This window comes from Typopeltis vanoorti, chromosome 5, assembly GCF_054136105.1.
Source record: "Typopeltis vanoorti isolate ZY-2024b chromosome 5, IOZ_Tvanoo_1.0, whole genome shotgun sequence".
Lineage (NCBI taxonomy): Eukaryota > Metazoa > Arthropoda > Arachnida > Uropygi > Thelyphonidae > Typopeltis > Typopeltis vanoorti.
Window position 1 is genome coordinate 35,708,529 of NC_143553.1, and position 23,721 is coordinate 35,732,249.

The following is a 23,721-nucleotide window of genomic DNA, read 5'->3' on the forward strand; positions in this document are numbered from 1 at the left end:
AAAATTTACGGCCGACCAGACGAACGAAATAGATGCCATGGTTGCGATTAGTTAAACATACAGTTGGGCAACTGTCAAAGAATGTCAGAATGAGGGATCATTCTGACATTCTTTTCTCTGGCTGAATGAAATGTATGGAACTAAATCATTTTCCCAAAATTCTAACATTCTGGTAATTCACCGAACTAGGAAATAAATATGTCTCTGTTTTTTGTTTTGTAAACATACATTTTTAAAAGCACCCAAAAATATTACGACTTGTACTTATTCTTATTAGAAATGTTTCCTTTAACTTAGTAGTTGTTTGAATACTTTAATTTGCCACCAAGCAGTCATTTAAAAAAAAAAAAAAATTGTATATAATGTCATAGGTGTTCTCTTGCTCAATGCATGCTTGACAGTACGTGCTCACAATGCAAATTCCCACAAGGATCAAGGTTGGGAGCAGCTGACTGATTCTGTTATCAAATGGCTGAATGACAACCGCAAAGAAATTGTTTTTCTTTTATGGGGATCTTATGCCCAGAAAAAGGGAGCAGTCATAAATAAGGTAATCTTTTTTTTTTGTGTGTGTGTGTGTTTAAATTATCATACTAAAAGTTTGGAAAATATATATCTTAACACTCAGTGATATAGGCATTTTTGTTCATAAATATGATCTATTTGGTGGTGGGCGGTAGATGGCGTTGATTCATAGTAGAGGTTCGCCGTAGTGGTTGAGACAGTTGTAGGTATCCTCCCGCGATGAGTCTTCAGACTCCTTGGAGGTGTCAGGAATAATAATAATAATTTGTGAAGTCAGTGGCACAATCATCTTGGAGTGATTGTACCACTGACTTGATTTTCAAGGAATTCTCTGCAATCACTTAAATCTTGATGATGCCTACGCTTTCTATAATAATAGTTTATTATTCAGTTCTGTTTGGTATTTCAGCTTTGTATCTTTCAGAACTATTCATCTTTATCATATTTTCTTATTTTTGCACTTAGTGATGGTTTATACTGTTCATTTGCAATTTACTTCCACTAGTACCATTATGGTTTGTGTTTTGCAAAATGCTCCAAGAATAAAATGAAAGTAGAATGTTCCATAATTCAAATTATAGTCTGTTTTGCAATTTTCAGGGTTGTTTATCAGGAGTAGCAGTCCAATGTTTTAGTGATAGTATGACTGGGTCTTTTTGTATGGTAGAAGTGTTTGTATGATATCTATTGTATTGAGAAATGGAAATCAGTAATACATAGTCTATTTGTATTACTGACTATGTATGCATGTGTATGCTTACTAATAAAATTATTCAGCATTGTTCAGATCCTTAATTGGTAATCTCTTTTTTTAAGATATATAGTTCCCCCCCCCCCCCCTCCTTCGCTTCTCACAGTTTGGATATAAACACTGCTTGCAGCTTCTCATAGTCAAATAGAGGCTGCATTAATTTGCCTTGATACAAATTCTTGTATCCAAGATCCCAGCTGAGAGACAGACATTTGCCTTCATGCAAGATAATGGCAGAAACAGCAAAACAGTTTCTCTATGCTTACTATGAGTATAATTTCAGAAAATACAATTTCATATAAGTAACCTATTTCTGAAATGTATCTGAATCAAATCTTAAAGAAACATAAACTTATTTATAATCATATATTTGCATACTTAATTGACCACTCATTTGCCAAGGCTGCTAATGGAATGTCTTAAAAATCCCTTTCTGATTAATTTGTGTTTCCTGAAAATCTTTGTCATTATGTCTATGTCATAATACGAGGGATGACTGAAATGTTCTGATAAACACTTAGAACAAAAATTAATTAATTTTATGTCTTATATATGTATATCCTAAATGAAAAAGCAAATTATTACAATTTGATGAAACATGAGAGTTAAAGCGTTTTAAGATATGTTCTTTCTTGTGGTTATATCAATTGCTTTAATATCATTTTTGTTCTAGGTGTTTATCAGATCTTTTCAGCCCCCCCCCCCCTCATATATCTAGTTATTATCATGTGACACCTCCAGGGAGTCCAAAGACTCATCGAGGGAGAGTGTGCCAACAGCATCAAATGATTGATCCCCTTCCAATTACTAACCATGCTAAAACTTGCTTAAGGAGGTACATTTTTTCATTTACACTTGCTTGGACTCCATTTCATCTCTTCATAGAATCCCGAGAAGTGGGATTCCATGAAACAACAATTACATTTAAATTGATTTCTGTTTCTTTTTCATTTTTTTTTTCATTGAAAATGTGATTGATGTCTGTGATGTGAATTGTAAGGCTGGATATATCATATTCAAAATGTTTAATATAGTCCTTTTATGTTCTTTGATTTCACCTCAGTTGTGTCTCCAGTTTTGCTGAAAAAAGACAGGAGCAGGGGGCTCAATACTCAACAGTGGAAAGAGGAGGAAGGCAGTTTATGCATGGTGTGTGTGTGGGGGGGAAGTATAGGATGACAAGTAGTCTAGAATTTCTTGTAATTGTTTAGATTGCTTTTATGTAGGGTTATAGAAAACCCTCTTGGTATTTATAGGCAGTCTTCAAGTAGGTGTTAATTATGAATAATTTTGTGAATGTTTAATTGGTTATAACCATTAGTATTCAAGGTACAAGGTATTTTTATATTGTTGTTTCTCTTATAACATATATCTGTAACATACGAATTTGTCTGTATGTGCTGATAGATAGAGGAATGAAATCACCGAAACACTAATCTTATTAGCGCATGTAATTTTTTATGAGGTGACTTTTTTACGCAACCAAGTAAATGAGGTGAACATGAAAAACATCATCAAACATATGGTTAAGCATAATGATCTGAAAAGAAATACACAAAACACACATCACATCTTAATTTCTTTCTTATCCCAGTATGCTCATGTGCATTGTCCTAGTGTTCGTCACACTATTCTTCCAAGTTTGTGTGCTTTTCTTGATAAGTGTTTAATACATACATTCCATGAGTGTTTCCTGGCTCTAAGAATCCAAGTAGTGAACAAAAAAAGGAAAGCTTAAATATTGAGGATAAGCTTAAAATAATAAAATATTTAGAAAGAAAAGAGAATGTACTATCACTTCATGCTACTTGGTAGTGTAAAGCAGTCACCTCGTAAAAAAAAAAAAAAAAAAAAAAAAAAAAAAAAAAAAAAATCACTTGTGAACTAACAAGATTTCGCGTTTTGGTAATTTTATTTCTCCATAACTATCATGACATACAAACAAATTTTTATGTGATGTGACCAGATTGTCATGTGGCCTAGGCCACATTGTGCATCATTAGAGACAGTACTGAAGAAATAAAAGAAATTTGTTTAGCAGTAACAGCTCAAACTGCTACAACAGAACAAGAAATACGATATTTACTGTATTTAGTAAAGATGCTTAAAAACTGTAGTAGCATTTTTATTAGGTTTGTTATTTTATTTTTTTAGTGTGCACTATTACTTATGAGACTCTACAGATTTTGAGTGTTCTGTTTCTGATCCTGTTTTACAATAAGTTTTGTTATTTTTATTACACAAAATTCAATAACATGATTGACTTTTAGGAACACACAGACTATGTTATAGGAGAAATAATGGTATTTTAGTTTCTTAGTAAAGCATGATTCAGTAAAACAGACAGTGTGAGAGTTATTAAATGCAAATCTTGATAATCCCTGCTTTTCTGTGATAAGCTATTTTGTGATGTCTGATTGACTTGTAAATGATATATGGTGAACTGAACAGTTCCATCTAGTTTGTAAGTTGTTAGTATCAAAAAATGAGAGATAAGTTTTCTTTCCTTTTCAATTGTAAATTTAATATCTATATAAGAAATTTATTTTATATAAAAATGGAGGCATTTTCTTGACACAAACACAGAATTGTTCATAGCAAATAAGTGCTAGAAGGGTCATCATCAAATTCCTGACATGTATCCTCAAGGGGTGTACAGGATATGATAGTACTACATGAAAAATTTACATCATTACTAACTTCCTATCTACAATTTGCCTCCAAATCAGTCTGTTACTTGTCAAGACTCCAATATTATCATTATCAGATCTTATATTTCTATTGTGTAAGGCACATTGTACCATATCAATCCACCTATATCTTCCTCTGGGTCGTTTTCCTGCCTGGCAGAGAACACTGGTTTTGCTAATCTTTCCTCACCCATTCTGTTTAAGTGACCATACCACCTGAGATTAGCTCTGCTAATGCATTCCTGGATGCTGACAATGTCAAGTTCTTTCCTAATATAATCATTTTTTATCTGATATTGCTTCTGTACATCCTTCAATTGTAACTGCCTACTTACAACTCAAATATAGACTAAGTATTGCTCGATATAATGCCCCATTGACACCATATAACTGTAGCGTATTGAATAGCTCCTCTCTTGGCACCTTGTCATATGCTTTTTCCAGATCTACAAAACTCAAATACAGATCTTTGTTATATTCCCATGCTTTCTCGACTATTTGTCGTAAAGTGAAGATCTGATCCAGACAGCCTCTATTTGGCCTGAATCCAGCTTGTTCTTCACCAAGCTTTTTTCCACAATTCTTCTCAACCGTTTCTCAAGTATACTTGCATAGATCTTGCCAGGAACACTCATTAGGGAAATACCTCTGTAATTCTCACATTCAGTTTTATTTCCCTTTTTATACATGAGCACTATTAGAGCTCTACTCCACTCATCGGGAATTCATCCCTCTGTCCAGGCTTTCTGAACTATGCAGTGCAACCACTGTAAGACTTTTATACCACCATACTTCAGCATTTTTGGTCAAATATCATCTACTCCTGCTGCCTTTCCACATTTCAAGCCTTTGATGGCTTTTTCTACTTCAAGTATGGATATGTATTCCTGACTGTATGCCTATTGAGTGTTTTTTTACCACTGTGCTATCACTGCTTGTTTCATTTAGCAATTTTTTGAAGTAATTACTCCATATTTCAAGGATATCTTTTTCTCCTGTTTTCATGTAACCTTTATCATCTCTAACTCCTTTTACAGCACTCTTTCCTCCATTTCTAAGCTTCTTCAACAACCTCCAGAATATCTTACCACTTTCTTGATATTTATTTTCTATGTTCTTGTCAAAGTCCTCCCATGACTTTTGTTTAGCTAATTTTACACAGTGTTTTGCTTTCTTACATTTGTCTCTGTATTCTCTAAGAGCAAAAGCTGACTTATTTGCCAGGAACTTTTGATATGATTTCTTCTTTTCCTTCACTGCCTCTTTAATTTCCTGTGTCCACCATGGAGTCTTGATTTTTTATCCTTGCACACAACCTCACCACATGCCTCTCTGGCTGAATCAATCAGGGTTTTCTTCAAGGTTTGGTTCTTGTTCTCAAACGTTAGAAGTGTCAGTCCCATAAAAATTTATCAAAATTGAAATGAAAAATAGTCTACTGAAAGAAATTTTATTGCATAGTACAGTTGTGCAAACAATAATTAACCACAAAAAAAAAGCGATTTGTTTCATTGGTCATTCATTGAAAAAGTAATTCACAGATCATTTTTGATGAATTCATTTCATAAATTCATCAAGAGATTTTTGAAATGTTCTTAAGTTTTCATTAAAATACCTAACATCACCTAAGATGCAGACAGCATAAGTGGGGACTCATTGACACTTAATTTGTTGCAGTTTAGAACATGTGTACAGAATAATGCTCTAAACTGCAAAGCATAGTTTGTAATTTATTCTGTGAAACACTAATTTGTTTTAAGCTTACACATAAAAGAAAATGCATTAGGCACAGTAAATAACTTGAATGAAAGTAGTACAAATATTTCATACAGAAATTAACAGTACATCATCAGTGTGGAACAGGCAATCAATTTGAAGAGAATACATGGCAAATACAACAGTTGGTTAAAGAATGAAATAGTTGCTACATGCTAGAAAGATAGCATATAAATTTACATCATATGTAAATGTCAGAAAAATTCTGACATTTACATAGGATGAGAATCTCACAAACTTTTGAGAGAGGTAATCATTCAAGTTCAAATTAGGTCAGTGTAAAAGAGCTTCAGAACTTTCTTTGAAGAGACATTCATATATAAAACTACTTCTGTGGAGAAGGTGAGCCTCATTCCAAAGGATGTGCGGTGTTTGGTATCAATATAATACTGTGTTGTGTGAGACCAGACTTTTGAGGTTGAGGATGTTTAAGGTAATATTGAGGTTTGCTCATTCTTTTTTCCACAAAATTGATTATTTATCCAAAGTATGTTAGGTTACATTCACAATTGATCTTGTAGGCACCAGCTGGAGATAGGGGACAGAGGCAAAAGTTTATCTTTTGTAGATGGTTGGAGATTAGAAGTTTAGTTGATAAAAAAAAACATGGGTATGAGGAGAAATTTCTTCATGGCTCTGCCACTAGGTTTTCAGAGATGCTAGAAATATGCGGATTAGAAACCCGTATTGTTGAAGCATTCTTCACTGTTGGAGTTGGTTATCTGTTGAATTTGATAAGGGTTATGTCCATGATAAATTTATCATTAGAGGATTTGACAAAACCCAGTTTTTTTTTTTGGGGGGGGGGGGGGGAGTGATTAGCAGAAGTTCGATGCATATCTTCCAACAAAATTAGGTTTCTGATATACACTAGTAGACAAAGCACCTGAGGCCATGTGAATAAGAATAGCCAAGAGGGGTAAATTCTCAGAAACCCCTTTTTCCACGATGAATTGAATATGTGGACATAGGCTATTGATCTAATATAGGAAGGAGGCTAATTCATTTTCACAATGAGGCTAGATGGCAAATACATCATCTACATAGCAAACCCAGAAAGATGGTTGAGAAAAATGTATCTTCTAGATCAGTGCTTCCCAAACTTATGGATGCCAGGCCCCCTTTGAAAAAATTAAAATATTTCATTGCCCCCATCGAAAAAAAATCGTAATATAGACATATATTATTATATTTATTGTATTTATATTCAAGATTTTACATTTGTAATCTTTTTTGTGTTTCTTATCAATACCTTTGAAATGAAACTTATATAAATAAGCATACATTTACTAATATTTATTAATCGCCAAAAGACGTAAGAAGCAAAATCTATGAACCAACACCAATGTGTGATTTTTTCCATTAAAATATAAAAAGGAACAAAAAAAGAAATAATAATAATTAAATACATTTCTTTTAAGATTAAAAAAAAATCTACTTAGTCTTAAAACATTTTAAATTTGTTTTCATTATTTCACCCCCCCCCCTCAACAAAACTTATGACTCCCAAGGGGATTGCAGCCCACAGTTTGGGAATCGCTGTTCTAGATGGTCAAAATAATAATTTGCTAAGGGCGGGTGGGATAGATGGCTCCTTATGGCTGTACTTGCAGTCTTTTCATAGATTTCACTTTTCGATTCATCCTGATTGTATAACATATAACAAATTCAGATATCTTCACAACATCTGGAGGGAAATCATTGTATAGGAGGCATATAGTGTCAGCCAAGGGAATAGTAAAACAGTGGATTTCAGAAGCTTTTATTAAAATATAATTTTTTTCTTTCAAGAAAATATGTGGAATTCTTGATAAATGATCTGGGTTCACCAATGTGTGCTTAAGTGCATATATTGGTGAATAGATGGAAAGAAACGTTGCTATTCTTTTGCTTGTACGATCTGTTGTTAACTGTAGTCAATCCAGTTTACAATAGATCTTACGAGCAACCTTATTTATGAATTTTTGGAAGACCACATAAACAGGGAGCCTTCCCAAAATTAGTATGCAGACATATACTATTAAAGGAGGTCTATCTTCGTCTCATAGTCAACTTCATCCAATACCACTATCGCTTTTCATTTATTCTATTTTGAAACATGTTCTTTTTGTTTTAATGAAAGCAGTGCATGGAATTCAGCAGCAGATAAATTACAAGGAGGAAACTGTAAATAGTGAGGCAGGTATAGTTCGCCCATCGATTAGCAGTCCCTCGACACTTCTGCGCATGTCAGAAAAAGGAGAATCCATTCCGATAATAGGATAATATAAAACAAAAATATAACTAAGTTTATTTTTAAGAAAGTTTTCTATAAAATAAAAATAATTATACAGAAAAACAGAAATTTTTTCAAAACTTAGATATTCTAAACTTACAGTTGAGAGAACTGAGACACTTTAATGTCCTAAACCGATTAATTATTTATGACTTGTTGTGACTCTTTTAACAAATCCATGCAAAAAAAAGGTTGGAAAAAAATACCATTATCAAATCCTTTTAATCTTCATAGTCATCTGAATCGGTGTCTGAATCGCCATCACTTTCACTTAAACTGATCACCAAAGGTTCGCACAATTCTTCAATAATTCCGTCTATGTCCCAATACATATTTTCCAATGAGGTGACATGAAAGCAATATTTTCCCCAGTTTTGAACTGTAATACTTTCAATCACCTGTTCTGAAAGCTTAAAAAGTTTCGACATGTCAATATCTCCAGTTACGTTGCGATGGCGAATGAAACTTTTCACTTCTGCCCAAACATACTCAATAGCATTAATATCGCAATGATATGATGGTAGCCTCAAAGCTAGAAATCCATGCTCTTTGAGCATCGTGTCGAATTTAAATAGTTTAGTTGTGGGTGAGTTTCTTTTGACCAAATTAAGCAATTCAATTATTCGCATATCTGGGGAATGAGAAATATTATTTGCAGAGAGCCAATCCATAAGAACTTGCTTCTTATTAGACCAATTTGGAACTTTGTTTAATCGAATAGAGTGATATGAAGCGTTATCAATTATAACAACAGCATTTTTAGGAAGGTTTGGAATTTTGGAATCGGTTTTTCTTCTGCCCACTTTTCGAAGATTGTAGAATTCATTTGCCTATGGTAATTGGCTTTGTATGGTAAGTTTGAATTCAGTAAAAAAAAAAACCATTTCTCCACCCACACACAAAATTATTATGCGCCGCGAGGCATTTCCGGTTTGTAGCACTCCATATTCTTCTTTAGACTGCCAACATTTTCCATAAGTTAAATTACTATCGATCCAAGTTTCATCTAGATACATAATCAGTCTTTTCTCCTCCCTGAAACGTCTTATTGCTCTCAAATACTGCGTTCGAGATAAAACAATGTCACTTCGCTCCATGATAAGTTTCCTTTTATTCTGGGACTTTTTAAAACAAAATCCGATTTCATGAACTATTTTCCTTAAAGTTTCTCTTTTCCAAGGAAAATTAATTTTTTCTTTAAGCACAGGAATCAATTTCGGAACAGTTGGCACTATTTTCTCGACTACGTAAAATTCGTGAATAGTTCTTCTTATAACATCTACATCAAAATCATTCAAAGTTACAGTTTCGATGGTTTTCTTTACTCTGGCACTTTTTTTAGAGATTTAAATTTTGACTTACCTTCACCTTTTGATTCCCTATGAATTCTTTTAACAGTCGACCCCGATACGCCTGCAATTGCACTTGCATGTTTTATGACTTGAGAAAGGGGAACAAGGAGACGATTCTTTTTTCGCAGAATGTCAGCACATTATTCATTATTCTTTTGCAAGAGCTACTGAAACGTTTAACAGCAGAACTTGTTGACTGTACTGGATCCATCATACAAATTAATAACAAAAAATAATGCAAAAAAGCGACAACAAAAATCAAGCTAGTACTAGTACAGCGGCAGACAAGGAAAGCACGTGATTTTGCATGTTGGCGACCAATTCGTACATCCTTTGTTTCTTTCTCCCCTTCAGCATGAATCGAATATTCTTGGCAAAATGATTGTAGATCTCTCCTTGCAGAGATTTGTAGATCTCTGCAAGGAGAGATCTACAAACGGTGGGCAAACTATAGTAACTTTCAAGCATAATCTGTTAGTATCATCAGTTGATAGTATTCAGAAAATTAGGATTTAGAATGGTTTTAGGTATGGCAGCAAAATCGTGTCCATTAATCAGCACATAGCAGCATCAATCATTGTGTGTGTTGTAATTTTAACCACCCATTTGTTAATAGGAATGTTTCCAATAATATATTTGTATTGTGTAAGATATAATGAATCATATTTTTTGCTTAGGTCTGTGTAGATACTTCTCAGAAGAGAAAGTTGATGATTGTTGAGAGATATGAAGAATGATATCTAGTAATTCAACATTCAGAGTAACTGATATCACTAATTCAAGATCAGAAATATTAAATTCTAAATTACTTTTAGCTGCTAAAAGTTGGTTCCATGCCAATGAAAAGTGTGCTTAAGTGTAAATCACATGAGTTCATGGTGACCTAATAATCTCTCTAAATCTAGCAAATGTAGGAATAACTTTCATATCATGGCATTTTTTTAAGAAGGCAATCAAGAATAAAGTTTACCTTTGTATGACTGATAGTTTCTTTAAGAGCTCGTTATCAAAACTAATGGAATCCTCATCAAATTCAGTGGTAAATTTACACATTCTTACTCAGAAGGATATTTCATTAGAACACAGAGTTCTAATCCCATTCATTTTTGAAATCTGTGAATCTATAGGTAGTATCTGGAAGTTTCTAGCTGGTGCATACCAGATTCCTTGTGAATATAATCTAACATAATTTTGGACAGAGACCATCCTGTGTGGGGGATGGGATAAAAAAAAAAAAAGCCAACATCAATACTACATTAAATTAAAGTTGCTAAGAAATTATATTCTTGTTTAATCCTTTATCCAAGTAAGCAAACAAAGTTTGTATGTGATTTGGTATATACCAGGTAGAGAAATGAGAAAATTTATCTTTGTGGATCACTTGGAATTGGACAGTTTATTAATAGGAAAAAAAATATAGGTGCAAACTGATACTCTTCAGAATTCTTCTAGTGACATGTTTAGAGATTTCAAAAAAGTATAGAACCAGGAACTCAAAAGAAGTATAATGAGAGGTAGGACTGTATAAATCTATTATTCTTTGGATTTTTCAAGGATTAACAATGGGATTGTTAATCCTATTCTCTCTGGTCTATTCCAACACAAAAATGTGCACATTTTTGTGTTGGAACTTGGTGTTAGCACTTAGTGCTAACACCAAGTTCATGGTGACTTAATGAACACCAAGTTCATTAAGTCAGTTAAAACATTAATTGAACAGGTACTTAGTGTTATAACTTTGACATTTTTCCCTCCTACACACTTTCTCAAAACATTTTTATATGTCTGTGTATTTTCTCCATGCTTTGCTTTTTTAGATCTCCAGTAAGAACCAAATTTCATACTTTGCAAGTCATACTTGGATTTTTATTGCTTCATCATTAAATTTCCAATAATGTATCCTCAAGGGGGTGTATAGGATACTGAGATAATACTACATGAAAAGCTTAACACTGTTAGTAACTTTCTGTTGACAATTTTCCTCTAAATTGGTCTCTTATCTGTCATAACCCTTGTATCTAATATTTCAGTCTTACAAGGCACTTAAAACCATCAGTCAATTCTGATTGCTGACTTACAATTTAAAAACAGACTACATATTACTCAGTGTCTCATTCTGTTTAAACCATATACCTCTAGTGTTTTGAACAGCTTTATTCTTGTCTCCTTGCCATGTACCTTTTCCAGATCTGCAAAAACTTAAATATAGATTTTAACATATTCCTATGATTTTTTGACTGTGAGAAAAATTAGGAGAGTGAACAGATGGCATCAATGCAGAATCATATTAAAAATGAAGATGTTAGAAAGGAACTTGACATTGTTAGCATTCAAGAATGTGTAAGCAGAGCTAACCTAAGATAGTATGGTGGCTTAAATAGAATGGTGAGGAAATGTTAGCAAACCGTGTTTGATGCCAAGTTGGTAGGAAAGAGACCCAGAAGTGTCTCTTCATGTAGTGCTGTCATAGTAGCCTGAACATCCCTTGAGAGGGTACATAACAGGAAATTAATGACGATGATGATTGGCTTTAAGGTGAAAATCAGATCCCATCAACATCTATTTAGCCTTAATGAAGCTCATTGTTCTTCAAATCTCTTTTCAAGTATGCTTACATCAATCTTGCCTTGAACACAAGGAAATTCCACTGTAATTCCTTTGTTCAGTTTTATTTCTCTTTTATGGATAGGTTCTATCAGAAGTTAACCAGAATTTGATCTTCTGAATTATGCTGAGTGGTCACTGTAATACACATACCTCCATATTTGAGCATTTCTGGTTGAATACCATTTACTCCAGCTGCCTTTTTCATATTTCAGGTTTATGATATATTTTAATGCCTCGAAGGTTTTTAATGTGACATCTGATTGTGTTTCTGTTGAATATTTTATGCTACTGTTCTGTCACCTTGTTTTATTTAGCAATTTTTCATAGTACTATCTTCACCTATATATGAAATGCATTTTTTTTTTTTTTTTTTACTGCTGTGACAAATTCCAAAACTGGATGCATATTATACATTGATATGTCAGAAAATCTTAAAATTTTCAAGTGAAAGGTCAAAATTTCATTAAAAATATATTAATATTAAAAGTAAACAAATGTCCATTTTTAACCATTAGCAAAGGTTGTTTCTCAAGCAGCACATGCATTGTCACTTAGCAGTTATATGATGAACTAGAGAAACAAAATGACATGAAGTGCTTAAAATTACTGTACAAGACATTTGAATTTCAAACTATTGCAACACTGCATATCATCCACTGAACTGTCACAATCTACACTGTCACTATGGGTACCAATGACAACTGTGCATCATCCAATATGCATAGGTAAATGACAACAGGTCAGCAGCTTGAAATGAAGCCACCATTCATCTGGAGAAAACAAAGATTGCTTGGCAGCTACCCAGAACTAAATAGGCTGACTGAGAAAAAGCATCTCAATATTCATACATAGAAAAAAGTTGTTGAATGCATTATAGATCATAGAAGACAAGGAATCTTTGTGTCAATGCTTAAAACTATATTCAAGTTAAAATATGGTTGCAGAAGATGAATATTCAAGAAATTCTGTAAATTGGTTATACTTCTTGATGAAACAATTATGTCCATCTGTTGTCATACTCATCTTGCCCAGAAACTACCACACAATGAACAACTTTGAAAGCAGCGTTCTTTGTTAGTATGTTGTAATATTTGAATATTAATTTTTAGATTTTAAGATGGTTTAAAATTTTGATGTAAAATTTGTAATTTCTACTTTATTGAATTGTCATCCTAAAAAAAAATTATTGATTTTACTTATTTTATTTATTTGTATGGAGTGTCCTCCCTTTTTCTCTCCCGTCCCTATTGGGGAGAGTTGAGTCCCCTCACGGGGGGGTTAAGTATTTATGGCTGTAGATCCGTGTGTGTTCACAGGGCCGGTTTGCCTATTTGTGGGATGAAAAACTGGTGGAAAAAACTACTGCCTGCACCCCAAGACCGGCTAACTTGGCTATGGCTGAGGAAGATCCTCAAATTCCTCATGTCTTTGATGGGAATCTACAATTTTCCTCCTAATCAGTCTGTTACCTGTCAATACTCCAATATTATCAGGTCTTATATTTCTGTCTTCTAAGGGACTTTTTACTATATCAATCCACCTATATCTTGGTGTTCCTCTGGGTCTTTTTCCTGCCAACCCGGCAGAAAACACTTGTTTTGCTAATCTTTCTTCTCCCATTCTGCTTACGTGATCATACACCTGAGATTAGCTCTGCTAACGCATTCCTGGATGCTGACAACATCGAGTTCTTTCCTAATATCCTTGTCTTTAATATGATATTGCCATTTATTCCATCTGTTCATGCCCCTAATCTTTCTCAGGATTCTCATATCTGCAGTCTCTAGTCTTTGGTCAAGTGTTTTACTTTTAACCCAGCTCTCAGATCCATAGGTTAAAATTGGTTTGAACACTGTCTTGTATACAGCAAATTTAGTGTTTTGGCTAATTTCTCTCTTATTCCTTATAAATTTATTCATTTGACTTCCTACCATACCAGCTTTGTTGATTCTGTTGTCTATTTCCATATTTATTTTACCATCTTGACTAAAAATCATCCCCAAGTAGCTGAAATGTTTTACTTGTTCTATAGGTTCTCCATTCACAATGCAGTTGATATTTTCAATGTTTCTGCCTATTTTCATCATCTTTGTCTTTTTAATGCTGACCTTCATACCATATTTATTACAACAGTTATTCAATTTAGTCAGGGAATCTAGCTTGTAGTGGATTTATTTAGAAGTATAACATCGTCCACATAAAGCAAAGAGCTGAGATTAACATCTCCAATTTTGATATCAGGTTAAATACCACTTTTCTTCATAATGTGATCCATATAGATAATGAATAAAAGAGGGGATAATGTACATCCTTGTATGACACCAGATTTAACATTAAACCATCTTCTTGTACTTCCTTCAATTCTAACTGCTGACTTACAACTCAAATAAAGACCAAGTACTGCTTCATATAACTGCAGCATTTTTGAATAGTTTCTCTCTCTTGGCACCCTGTCATACGCCTTTTCCAGATCTACAAAACTTAAATACAGATCTTTGTTATGTTCCCATGATTTTTCAATTATTTGTTGTAAAGTGAAAATCTGATCCTGACGGCTTCTATTCAGCCTGAATCCAGTTTGTTCTTCACCCAGCTTCTCTTCCACAATCCTTCTCAACCGTTTCTCAAGTATGCTTGCATATATCTTACCAGGAATGAAATACCTCTGTAATTCTCCCATTCAGTTTTATTTTGCTTTTTATATATGGGTACTCTGAGGGCTCTACTCCAATCATCTGAAATTCATCCCTCTGTTTAGGCCTGAACTATGCAATGCAGCCACTGTAAGACTTTTAAACCTCCATACTTGAGCATTTCTGGTCAAATATCATCTACTCCTGCTGCCTTTCCACATTTCAGGCTTTTGAATTCTTTTTCTACTTCAGGTATTGATATGTATTCCTGACTGCATGCCTGGTCAATGATTTTTACCACTGTGCTGTTCATCACTGCTTGTTTCATTTAGCAATTTTTCAAAGTAATTACTTCATATTTCAAGGATATCTTTTTCTCCTGTTTTCATGTCACCTTTATCATTTCTAATTCCTTTTACAACACTCTTTACTCCATTTCTGAGCTTCAACAAACTCCAGAATATTTTGCCAGCTTCTAGATATTTATTTCTATGTTTTTCCAAAGTGCTCCCATGACTTCTGTTTAGCCAGTTTTACACAGTGTTTAGCTTTCTTACATTTGTCTCTGTATTCTCTAAGAGCACAAGCGGACTGATTTGCGGAATTTTTGATATGCTTTATTCTTGTTTTCTTTCACTGCCTCTTTAACTTCCTTTGTCCACCATGGAGTTTTCCTTTTCCTATCCTTGCAGACAACCTCACCACATGCCTCTCTGGCTGAATCAATCAGTGTTTTCTTCAGGACTTGCCACTGAATCTCCAAGATTTGGTTTCTGTTCTCAAACTCTTTCAATATTTCTTGAATAATGTTTGTGTATTTTAGTCTACAGAGCTGCTCAACTTTTATTTGATTTAAAACTTTCTTACATGTTATTCTTTTGAATATGAAATTCAATTTTATCCTGCTCAAGACTAAATGGGGATCACTTCCAATTTGAAATCCTCTATACACTCTGGTGTCCTGTGCCAGGAAGAAAACTTCACTATGAATAATAACATAGTCAATAAAAGTTTTATTATTTCTTGCCTCTTCTCTCCATGTGAATTTGGTGCACATTTTTATGTTGGAACATTGTTAGTAATAACCAGTCCATGTCCTGAGCAGAAATCCAACAGGTATTTGCCATTATTATTAGCTTTGCTATTTTCTCCAAATTTTCTCAAAATATTTTTTTTATGTCTGATAATCATTTCCTACTCTGCTATTTAGCTCCCCAACAACGACCAGCTTTTCCTTTTTTTATTGTGTCAGTTGCTTTCCCTAAAGCTTCAAAAAAATTCCTCCACTTGTACCTTAGTAGAGCCTTATGTGGAATCATAGGCACAAATAAGTCTCATTGTCCAGTTCACCATTCTCGTATTTGCCCACATCACTCTACTTGAGACTGCCTGTCATGCAAGAAGATTAGCCTCGTATTTAGTGTTGAATACTATGGCTACTCCTTCTTTTCCTTGATTGTCATTACCTGAATATATTGCTCAGAAAGATCTCGCCAGTTTGCCTTTTTTTGTTTCAGTCACCCCTATTATGTCGATCTGGTACTTATCCAATTCCTCAGCTATCTCCATTTCTTTGCCATTCATGCTTCTTATGTTGATAGTACCGATCTTTAACTCTGGTGATGTTGAGTTGGGGTGTGTTTTCAGATTTGTTCCAGTAGCTGACTTTTAAAGTAACAGGGCAAACAACTGCCCTGTTACTGTAAAAGCAGTTTGCCCTGGTTCCCTGGTGAAAACAATGGGGGTCTTGTTTAACCGGGTGACCTTCCAAACCGGCATGAAATTCTGTCATGTTGTACCCTCATTTGAAATTTGTCTTAAGCCAATAAGAATACAATTTGATCGGCTAAATCCCAAATTGCCAGCCCATCCCTGTCCATTCAGTATCCAGGTAGATACCTAACATGGTGCACCATGAGAAGGTGAGGATTGGACATTATGTCAGAAGCCTTGGTCTGTTCTCCACTTTCCTTTAGAGGCTATGTGGAGGTCTAAATTCAGTTATATGGCTTTGACCCTTAAGCACCCCACCAAAATTGGTGATTAAGTTTTTATATTGAAATAAACGGTTGGTAGTCTTTCAGAAATACATAATGATAAAACATTCTGGGGGGGGGGTGCATAAAGACAGCATGAGCAGTGAAAGCGATCTTGGAGGGTTGTAAAATCTGATCATTGCCATTTGATAGAGCAGCTAACCTTGAGTGTTAAATATCACAACTCATTTTCATCTGTTCCATATGAAGCTCATAAATCATGTATTGCAATGGAGAGCCAAGAGGCTTTTTTTTTTTTTTTTCCGGCAGCGTAAATTAAGTTAAGGTGATAATAAATCCCTCATTATTATTATTATTTTTTATAAAGCCGGATACCAAACTCAGTGGGGTCTGAGAGAAAAAAAAATGATGAGGGATTTATTATCACCTTAACTTTATTATGTTCTTTTTGTACAGGACATGTCCAAAAAGAACATTGCGTTGATATTGGGAATTTTAAACTAACATGGAAAGTTTTTATGGTGTGAAGTCTTTCTGCACAAATCGGTTGGTCGGTTGTTAGATTATGTCAAGCAACTAATGCTATGTGTAATTTTATTTTTTTTTGGTTAATTGTTTATTCTCTATTTTATGAAAGCCTCCCTTCTACACATTAGACTGGTTACTTCTGTTTAATTGACAGTGTGAATCATAAATAAATGAGTTATTGAAGAATGGACACAAAGTACTGGCTCACATCTTTATTGCATCACAGTAATGGAATATAAGAATAATCATTTGCAAAATATTTAGCTAATGTACTCCTTATCCTTAATCAGTCTGGAATGTAAAACATATACCAGAAAGCATTTTAGTACCATTGCTGCCCATTGGTCTCATGTCCTGTCCAGTGTAGTATTTGTGAAATGAAATGATAAGATTTATTCATTATACTTCAGTCAATATGAATTCAAATCTGTTCACAGAATGAGAAACTTTTCAGACATCTTTTAACATCTTATTAACTGTCACAAACAGTAATTTAATTGCAAGGGCAGTTCATGAATACCAAAACAGCCAGCCAGCTTAAATGTTGTTTGATAGATGTTCTATTCAAAATTTTATTATCCTTTGTTAGTATTGTCAAACAAATATCAAAAGTTCATGCAAGAAATAAAATGTGGGACATAATTTTTTTTTTTTTTTTTTTTTTAATTTCTAGAAGAAGCACTTGGTTTTACACTGTGCACATCCTTCACCACTTTCTGCACATCGAGGATTTTTTGGTTGCCATCATTTCTCCAAGACAAATGATTATCTGAAAAAATTTAATAAAAGTCCTATTAATTGGGGATTCCTTCCAGATGGGGATTGAATTTATTTTTATTTGTTGCCATTGTATGTATGTTAGTTCTCGTAAATGACAGTTGAAAGTTATGTTTTAATTATAATAGCAATAAAAACAAGTGACCAGTTTTAAAACAAAAACTGTGGATGTAGACTTTAAGCAATTAGTTTTGTTTTGCATATCAGTAAGGACTGAATTTTATCAGGTACTATTTGGTATGTAATATCTAGATTGACCTTTTAAAATAAAGAATTGTACATTTTTTATTGTGTTGAACTGTTTATTAGAACATTGCAGAAGCAAATTTCAAGCAATAACATAGAAATGTTTTTGAAAACCACAAAAAAAAATAGCATTGAGTATTGAGATATTTTCAAACTGATATTTTCAATTTGCATTAAAAGGATAATTTTATTTGTATAAATTTTCAGTAGACACTGAAATTTGAAGTCGTTGACATCTACGTGTATGACTTACCACATACCAGCTCAAGCAAGTATATGTATACCGATGACCTAGCTCCACCTTTAAGCTCTTTGAAAGAATTCTCCTTAAAAGAATTTCACCACTCGCCGAAAGAGCACTCCCGACTGAACAAGCTTCAGGCCAGGAAGAAGTTGCTGTGACCAGGTCCTGACCCTGACAACACAGATTGAAGCAGGCTTCCAGAAGAAACTTAAATCCAGAGCCACTTTCATTGACCTAATCAGCTTATGACACAGTCTGGATCAGGAGCCTCCTCCTAAAGTTAGGAAATATTATAAGGTGCAAAAAAACTTCCCAGGTTTTTGAATCCATTCTTTCCAACAGAAAGATCTGGGTCTATATTGGTGGGAAAAAGAGTAGGCCCAGATTCCTTCACAACAGTCTCCCACAGGGCTCTGTGTTAGCCCCTTTACTCTTTAACATCTATGTGTATGACTTACTGCATACCAGCTCAAGCAAGTATATGTATACCGATGACCTAGCAATCCTACATCAATCTACCTCCTTTGCCAACCTGGAATCAACTTTGAACACAGACTTGAACATTCTGGAAGAGTACTTGAAGCCAAATCCAACAAAAACCGTGTCCATAGTATTTCACCTGAACAATGCAGAGGCAAATCGATACCTCAACCTTTCTTTTTCTGTGGAAAAATGGTAGAACACAAGCCTTACTCGAAATACCTTGGAGTGAGCCTCGACAGAAGCCTAGGTTAGGCTTCTGTTGAACAAAATTAAAATACGAAACAATATAATTTCAAGACTTGCTGGAAGAACCTGGGGTTGTGGTGCAGAAGTCCTAAGGTTATCTGCACTAGCCCTCTCATTCTCTGCAGTAGAATACTGTGCCCCTGTCTGGGAAAGAAGTGTACACACTAGCATTATAGACACCCAGCTAAATTCTACTATGTGCACAATTCATGGAGCGGTGAGAAGCACCCCTCTCTCCTGGCTGCCTGTCCTATCTAACATTGCTCCACCAAACATAAGGAGAAGACAAGTGTCGATTAAAGAATTTAATAAAGTGATGAGCAACCCACTCCTACCCCTGCGCCAGACTCTCATAAATCCACCTAGTCTTCGCCTAAAATCCAGAAAGCCTTTCTGGTCCATGGACGAACTCTCGTCAGCTGCCCTACCATCAACACCTGACGTGTAGAGAATACTGGTTCAACAATCTTCCTACAAACGGCTTCCTGGTAGAAGATCCCTGTGCTCCGCAGCCTGGTTTTACTCTTCCTAGGAAGTTTTGGTGATCTATCAACAGCATCAGAGCTAACCAGGGCAGATGTGGCTACCTACTACATAAATGGAGACTGTTAGACCACCCTTATTGTGATTGTTCTCCTGTGGCCCAGACGGTTACTCACATTGTGAACAACTGCCCAAGATGCCAATTTCATGGTGGTGGCGGCGGCCTTCAGGACATCCACAAGTTGACTGATGAGGCCCTGGATTGGCTTTCCAGATTGGACATTGACCTGTAGATGTTTTGTATTCCTTTTGCCATAAGAATAAATAAATAAATAGGTGTGTAAATAGGAATGAGGCTTGTTTGTTGATTTTAATTTTATGTTTGCGCAATATTGTAAAATTTTTTTCTTTTTTATATTTACTGTCTTGCATCTTAAATTCAACTGCTCCTTTGTTAACCTTACATGTGCTGCGCTCCCAGCACCTTATGTCTTAGCTATCTCTATGCTACTTTACAAGAGATTTTAGTAACTTTCTGCCTCTGTTAACCTTTAATGAGGTGGATAGTCAATTGGGATATAGTACTGTGGGTAAGTACAGTAATCTGATTTATCCAGTCATTTTGAGAAATTGATTTTTCATTAGGAATGCTGCATGTACCATGGAGAAATGCAACTCCAGGGACTCCTGGGTGTTTTTTGAGTTACTGTCGAAAATTATATAATCACAAACTTTCATCTCGCTTTTCCAATTAAAAACAGGTGGTGGTGGTGGGGGGAATACTGATCATTAAAGGCGATTGAAATACCAAGATCGGAACAGGCAATGAGTAGATAATATGGGAAAGTATCGATATGAAAAAAATAATGAAAGGGGAGAAAAAATGCTTAACTTAGCTTTGAAGCACACATGGTAATTTGCAGTGCAGACTTCAGCAAAAATACTGCATGTCCTGCTAGACATGATACACAAAGCAAGACATGGACCACATCAGTCCAGCAGTGTTGAAGTTTCAAGGAACAGATATAGAATGAGATCATGGCTTAGTGATTGCTATTATCGAGTTGAATCTTAGATGATAAAAAAAAGGTATAGTTTCGAAGTTCAAGAGATATAAGGATTAGAATGAGGCAATTACAGAGAAAATGCTCAAGGAAGAATTGAAATCTGTTATAGAAAAAGAACTTGAAGATAGAACAGTGGAGTCTGCATTCAAGAGGACAATGGAAGAAACAGTCCCAGAGAAAGAGAGGCTAAAAAGAAGGCAGAGCAGTGTGAGGATATCCATAAATACTATGGTGAACACAGAACAAGAGACATATACAAGATGATCAGCAGCATTAACAGGAAATGGAGCCCAAAGCAGAGAACCATAAAAGATGAAAAGGGTGAAATCTTCATGTATGACGATTGTTTGAAAAGTTTGGTAAACTTCTAATAGACAGTGACACAATTCGTTCATTCATACCAGTGTTGGCACCTATCATCTTTTTCATGACCCCCTGGCAAAATTTTAGCCATGTACAACACTTTCTTGTTTGACAAACATTTAAAATGACCATCTTTACATTTTTCATAAAAATGGAGAAAAACAAGTTTCATGCAGCGATAAAACACTTTCATTTGAAGAAGTGAATGGCCGCCCAGATCAAAGCAGAGTTAGATGCTGTTCGTGGGGACTCTGCACTAGCATTAACACTTTCATTGCCAAGCTGAAAATTGGAATTTCGTGTGGTGGCCAACTTTTTATTTTTTTATTTAGTTAGCGACATCCACGTGATAACGCGTGATCGGCTGTTCGGTGAGAACTCTCATCGCTTGATCGCACGATCACGTTCATTGCCAAGCTGAAAATTGGAATTTCATGTGGTGGCCAAATTTTTTTATTTAGTTAGCGACGTCTACGCGATAACACGTGATCGGCCATTTGGTGAGAACTCGCATCGCGTGATTGGCAATGAACGTGTTAAAGACTGTTATTTTGGAATAAATGAGTTTAAACGTGGTCATAAGTTTATCGAAGATGAAGCGCGCTCTGGACACCTGACAGGTCACTATGAAGGAAATGATTGACCAAATCCATGGTATTGTTATGGAAGAGCACTGAGTGAAAGTGCATGAGATTGCTGAGATTGAACAGGTGTGTAATATCCTGCACAAAAAATTGCACATGAAAAAGCTGTGCACGCGATGGGTGCTGGAATTATTGACTGTCGATCAAAAACACATGCGAAAAGACATTTCAACACAGTGTTTGGCAATGTTGAATCTCGATTTGCAGGATTTTGACTAGAATTTGACTGTAGACAAAACTTGGATCAATATACCTGAATCCAAGCAGAAGTCAGAACATTGGACAATGCCTGGTGAAAGAGCACCAAAAAAAAAAAAAAAAAAAAAGATCATTTTGTCTGCTGGGAAGGTGATGGTCAGTGTTTTTTTCAATTCCCAAGGAATAATCATGATAGACTATTTGGAAAAGGGTAAGACAATAACAGGAGTATTATGTGCCATTGTTGGACTGTTTAAAAGAACTGAAGAAGAAGAAATGGCCAAGATGGGCACACAAAAAAGTGCTCTTTCATCAAGACAATGCACCATCCCACTCATCTGCTGTCACAATGGCAAAATTGCATGAATTGAGGTTCAAAATGGTTCCATATTCACCGTATTCTCCCGACTTGGCCCCATGTGACTTCCCAAACATAAAAATTTGGCTTGGTGGGAAAAAATTTTCTTTGAACGAGGATGTCATCAAGGCTGTCAATTACTATTTTGCACAATTTGACAAATCGTACTTTTTAGGTGGGATAAAAAAATTAGAAACTTGCTGGACCAAATCTGTAGACCTCGATGGAGACTGTTGAGAAATAAAGGTGATTTTTTTTTCAAAAAAATGTGTTTTATTTTTTTACCAAACTTTTCAAACAACCCTCTTATACCTAAGAAATAAGACAGAGAGGGACATGGTACCACACATTTATATAAGACACAAGAAATCATAGTTCAAAAGAGGTTAATTGATGAATTGAAAGAAATATTACAAAGCATGTAAGAGGGGAGAGAGAGATGCTGAGGGGGCAAGATTGCAAAGACAAACATCTGAAGAAGCATAAAAGCCCTGGGATTTATGAAATCACCAGGGAGATGCTGAAGCATTATGGTGAGATAATGATACAGAAACTATGTAACATTGAATGGGATGAAGGTCACTAGAAGAATGGACTATATTAGTTCTAATACGCATTCACAAAATAAAGGAAGCAAAATGGACTTGCAAAAATTATTACATGACACATCCCAAGAAGTCCAAGGGCTCATTGCGAGGAACAGTTTCCCTGAGTAATGTGTGAACTGTACTTATATTAACGGAAAGAATAAGAAAACTAATGAAAAAAAAAAAAAATTTAGAAGATGAGCAAGCAGTATTCAGACAAGACAATAGTACTGTGACTGCAATATTAATGTTCAGATTAATTTTGAAAAAGCTATGTAAAAATATAAATATTCATGTCTGCTTTGTGGGCTTTCAGAAAGCATTCAGCAGCATAGATCAGAGTGGCATGTACTATATTTGAATCTTATGAATCAGACAGGAACCTAATACATCTGTTATGAAATATTAATGATAATGCAGAAGCTGCTATGAGAAACGTAGAAACACAGAAAGATGGTGATTCTGGACTAGAGGTATGAGATCTGCTATCCCCGAGCATTTGGAAAGAACAGATGTCATAAAGGAGAATATAAGGGGAATTTCAGTTCCAAGTATGAGAATCAATTTAAGATTTGTAGATGACAATCATTATTGAACAACTAGAAAAAAACAGCTGAAATTCAATGAAGGAAAGGTTATATGGGTTGGTAATGAACATTGAAAAAACTAAAACTGATATTTAGAAGAGGAGAAGAAAGCAAATGAAGGTCATTGGGAGCTGGAAGAGGTTAGGAGCATCATATACCTAGGGATCAACATAACGCACTGTTTAGATTGTGAAAAAGGAGATAAGATCTCAAGCAATGGATAAGATATCTAAAAGTAAAGCTGTGAGCCTTCCATAAGGCTGAGTGCTGGAAACATGCTTATCTGTCTCTCTCTTTTTGGATG

The 23,721-nt window shown here is 34.9% G+C and overlaps 1 protein-coding gene across 2 annotated transcripts in view; it reads left to right on the forward strand.

Annotated features, from left to right (window-relative positions):
- Positions 1–18,436, forward strand: part of LOC150106316 (uncharacterized) — a 129,072-nt gene extending 110,636 nt beyond the window's left edge. The window contains exons 7-8 of one of the 2 annotated variants that reach the window (XM_090392356.1): positions 372–550; positions 18,365–18,436. In XM_090392356.1, coding sequence (XP_090248482.1) covers positions 372–550; positions 18,365–18,367 — 182 coding nt within the window. In that variant the 3' untranslated portion in view covers positions 18,368–18,436. Of the gene's footprint in view, positions 1–371; positions 551–17,807; positions 18,198–18,364 lie in introns of those variants that run through there. The other variant, XM_090392355.1, reaches the window with a different exon arrangement.
- Positions 18,437–23,721: the final 5,285 nt, after the last annotated feature.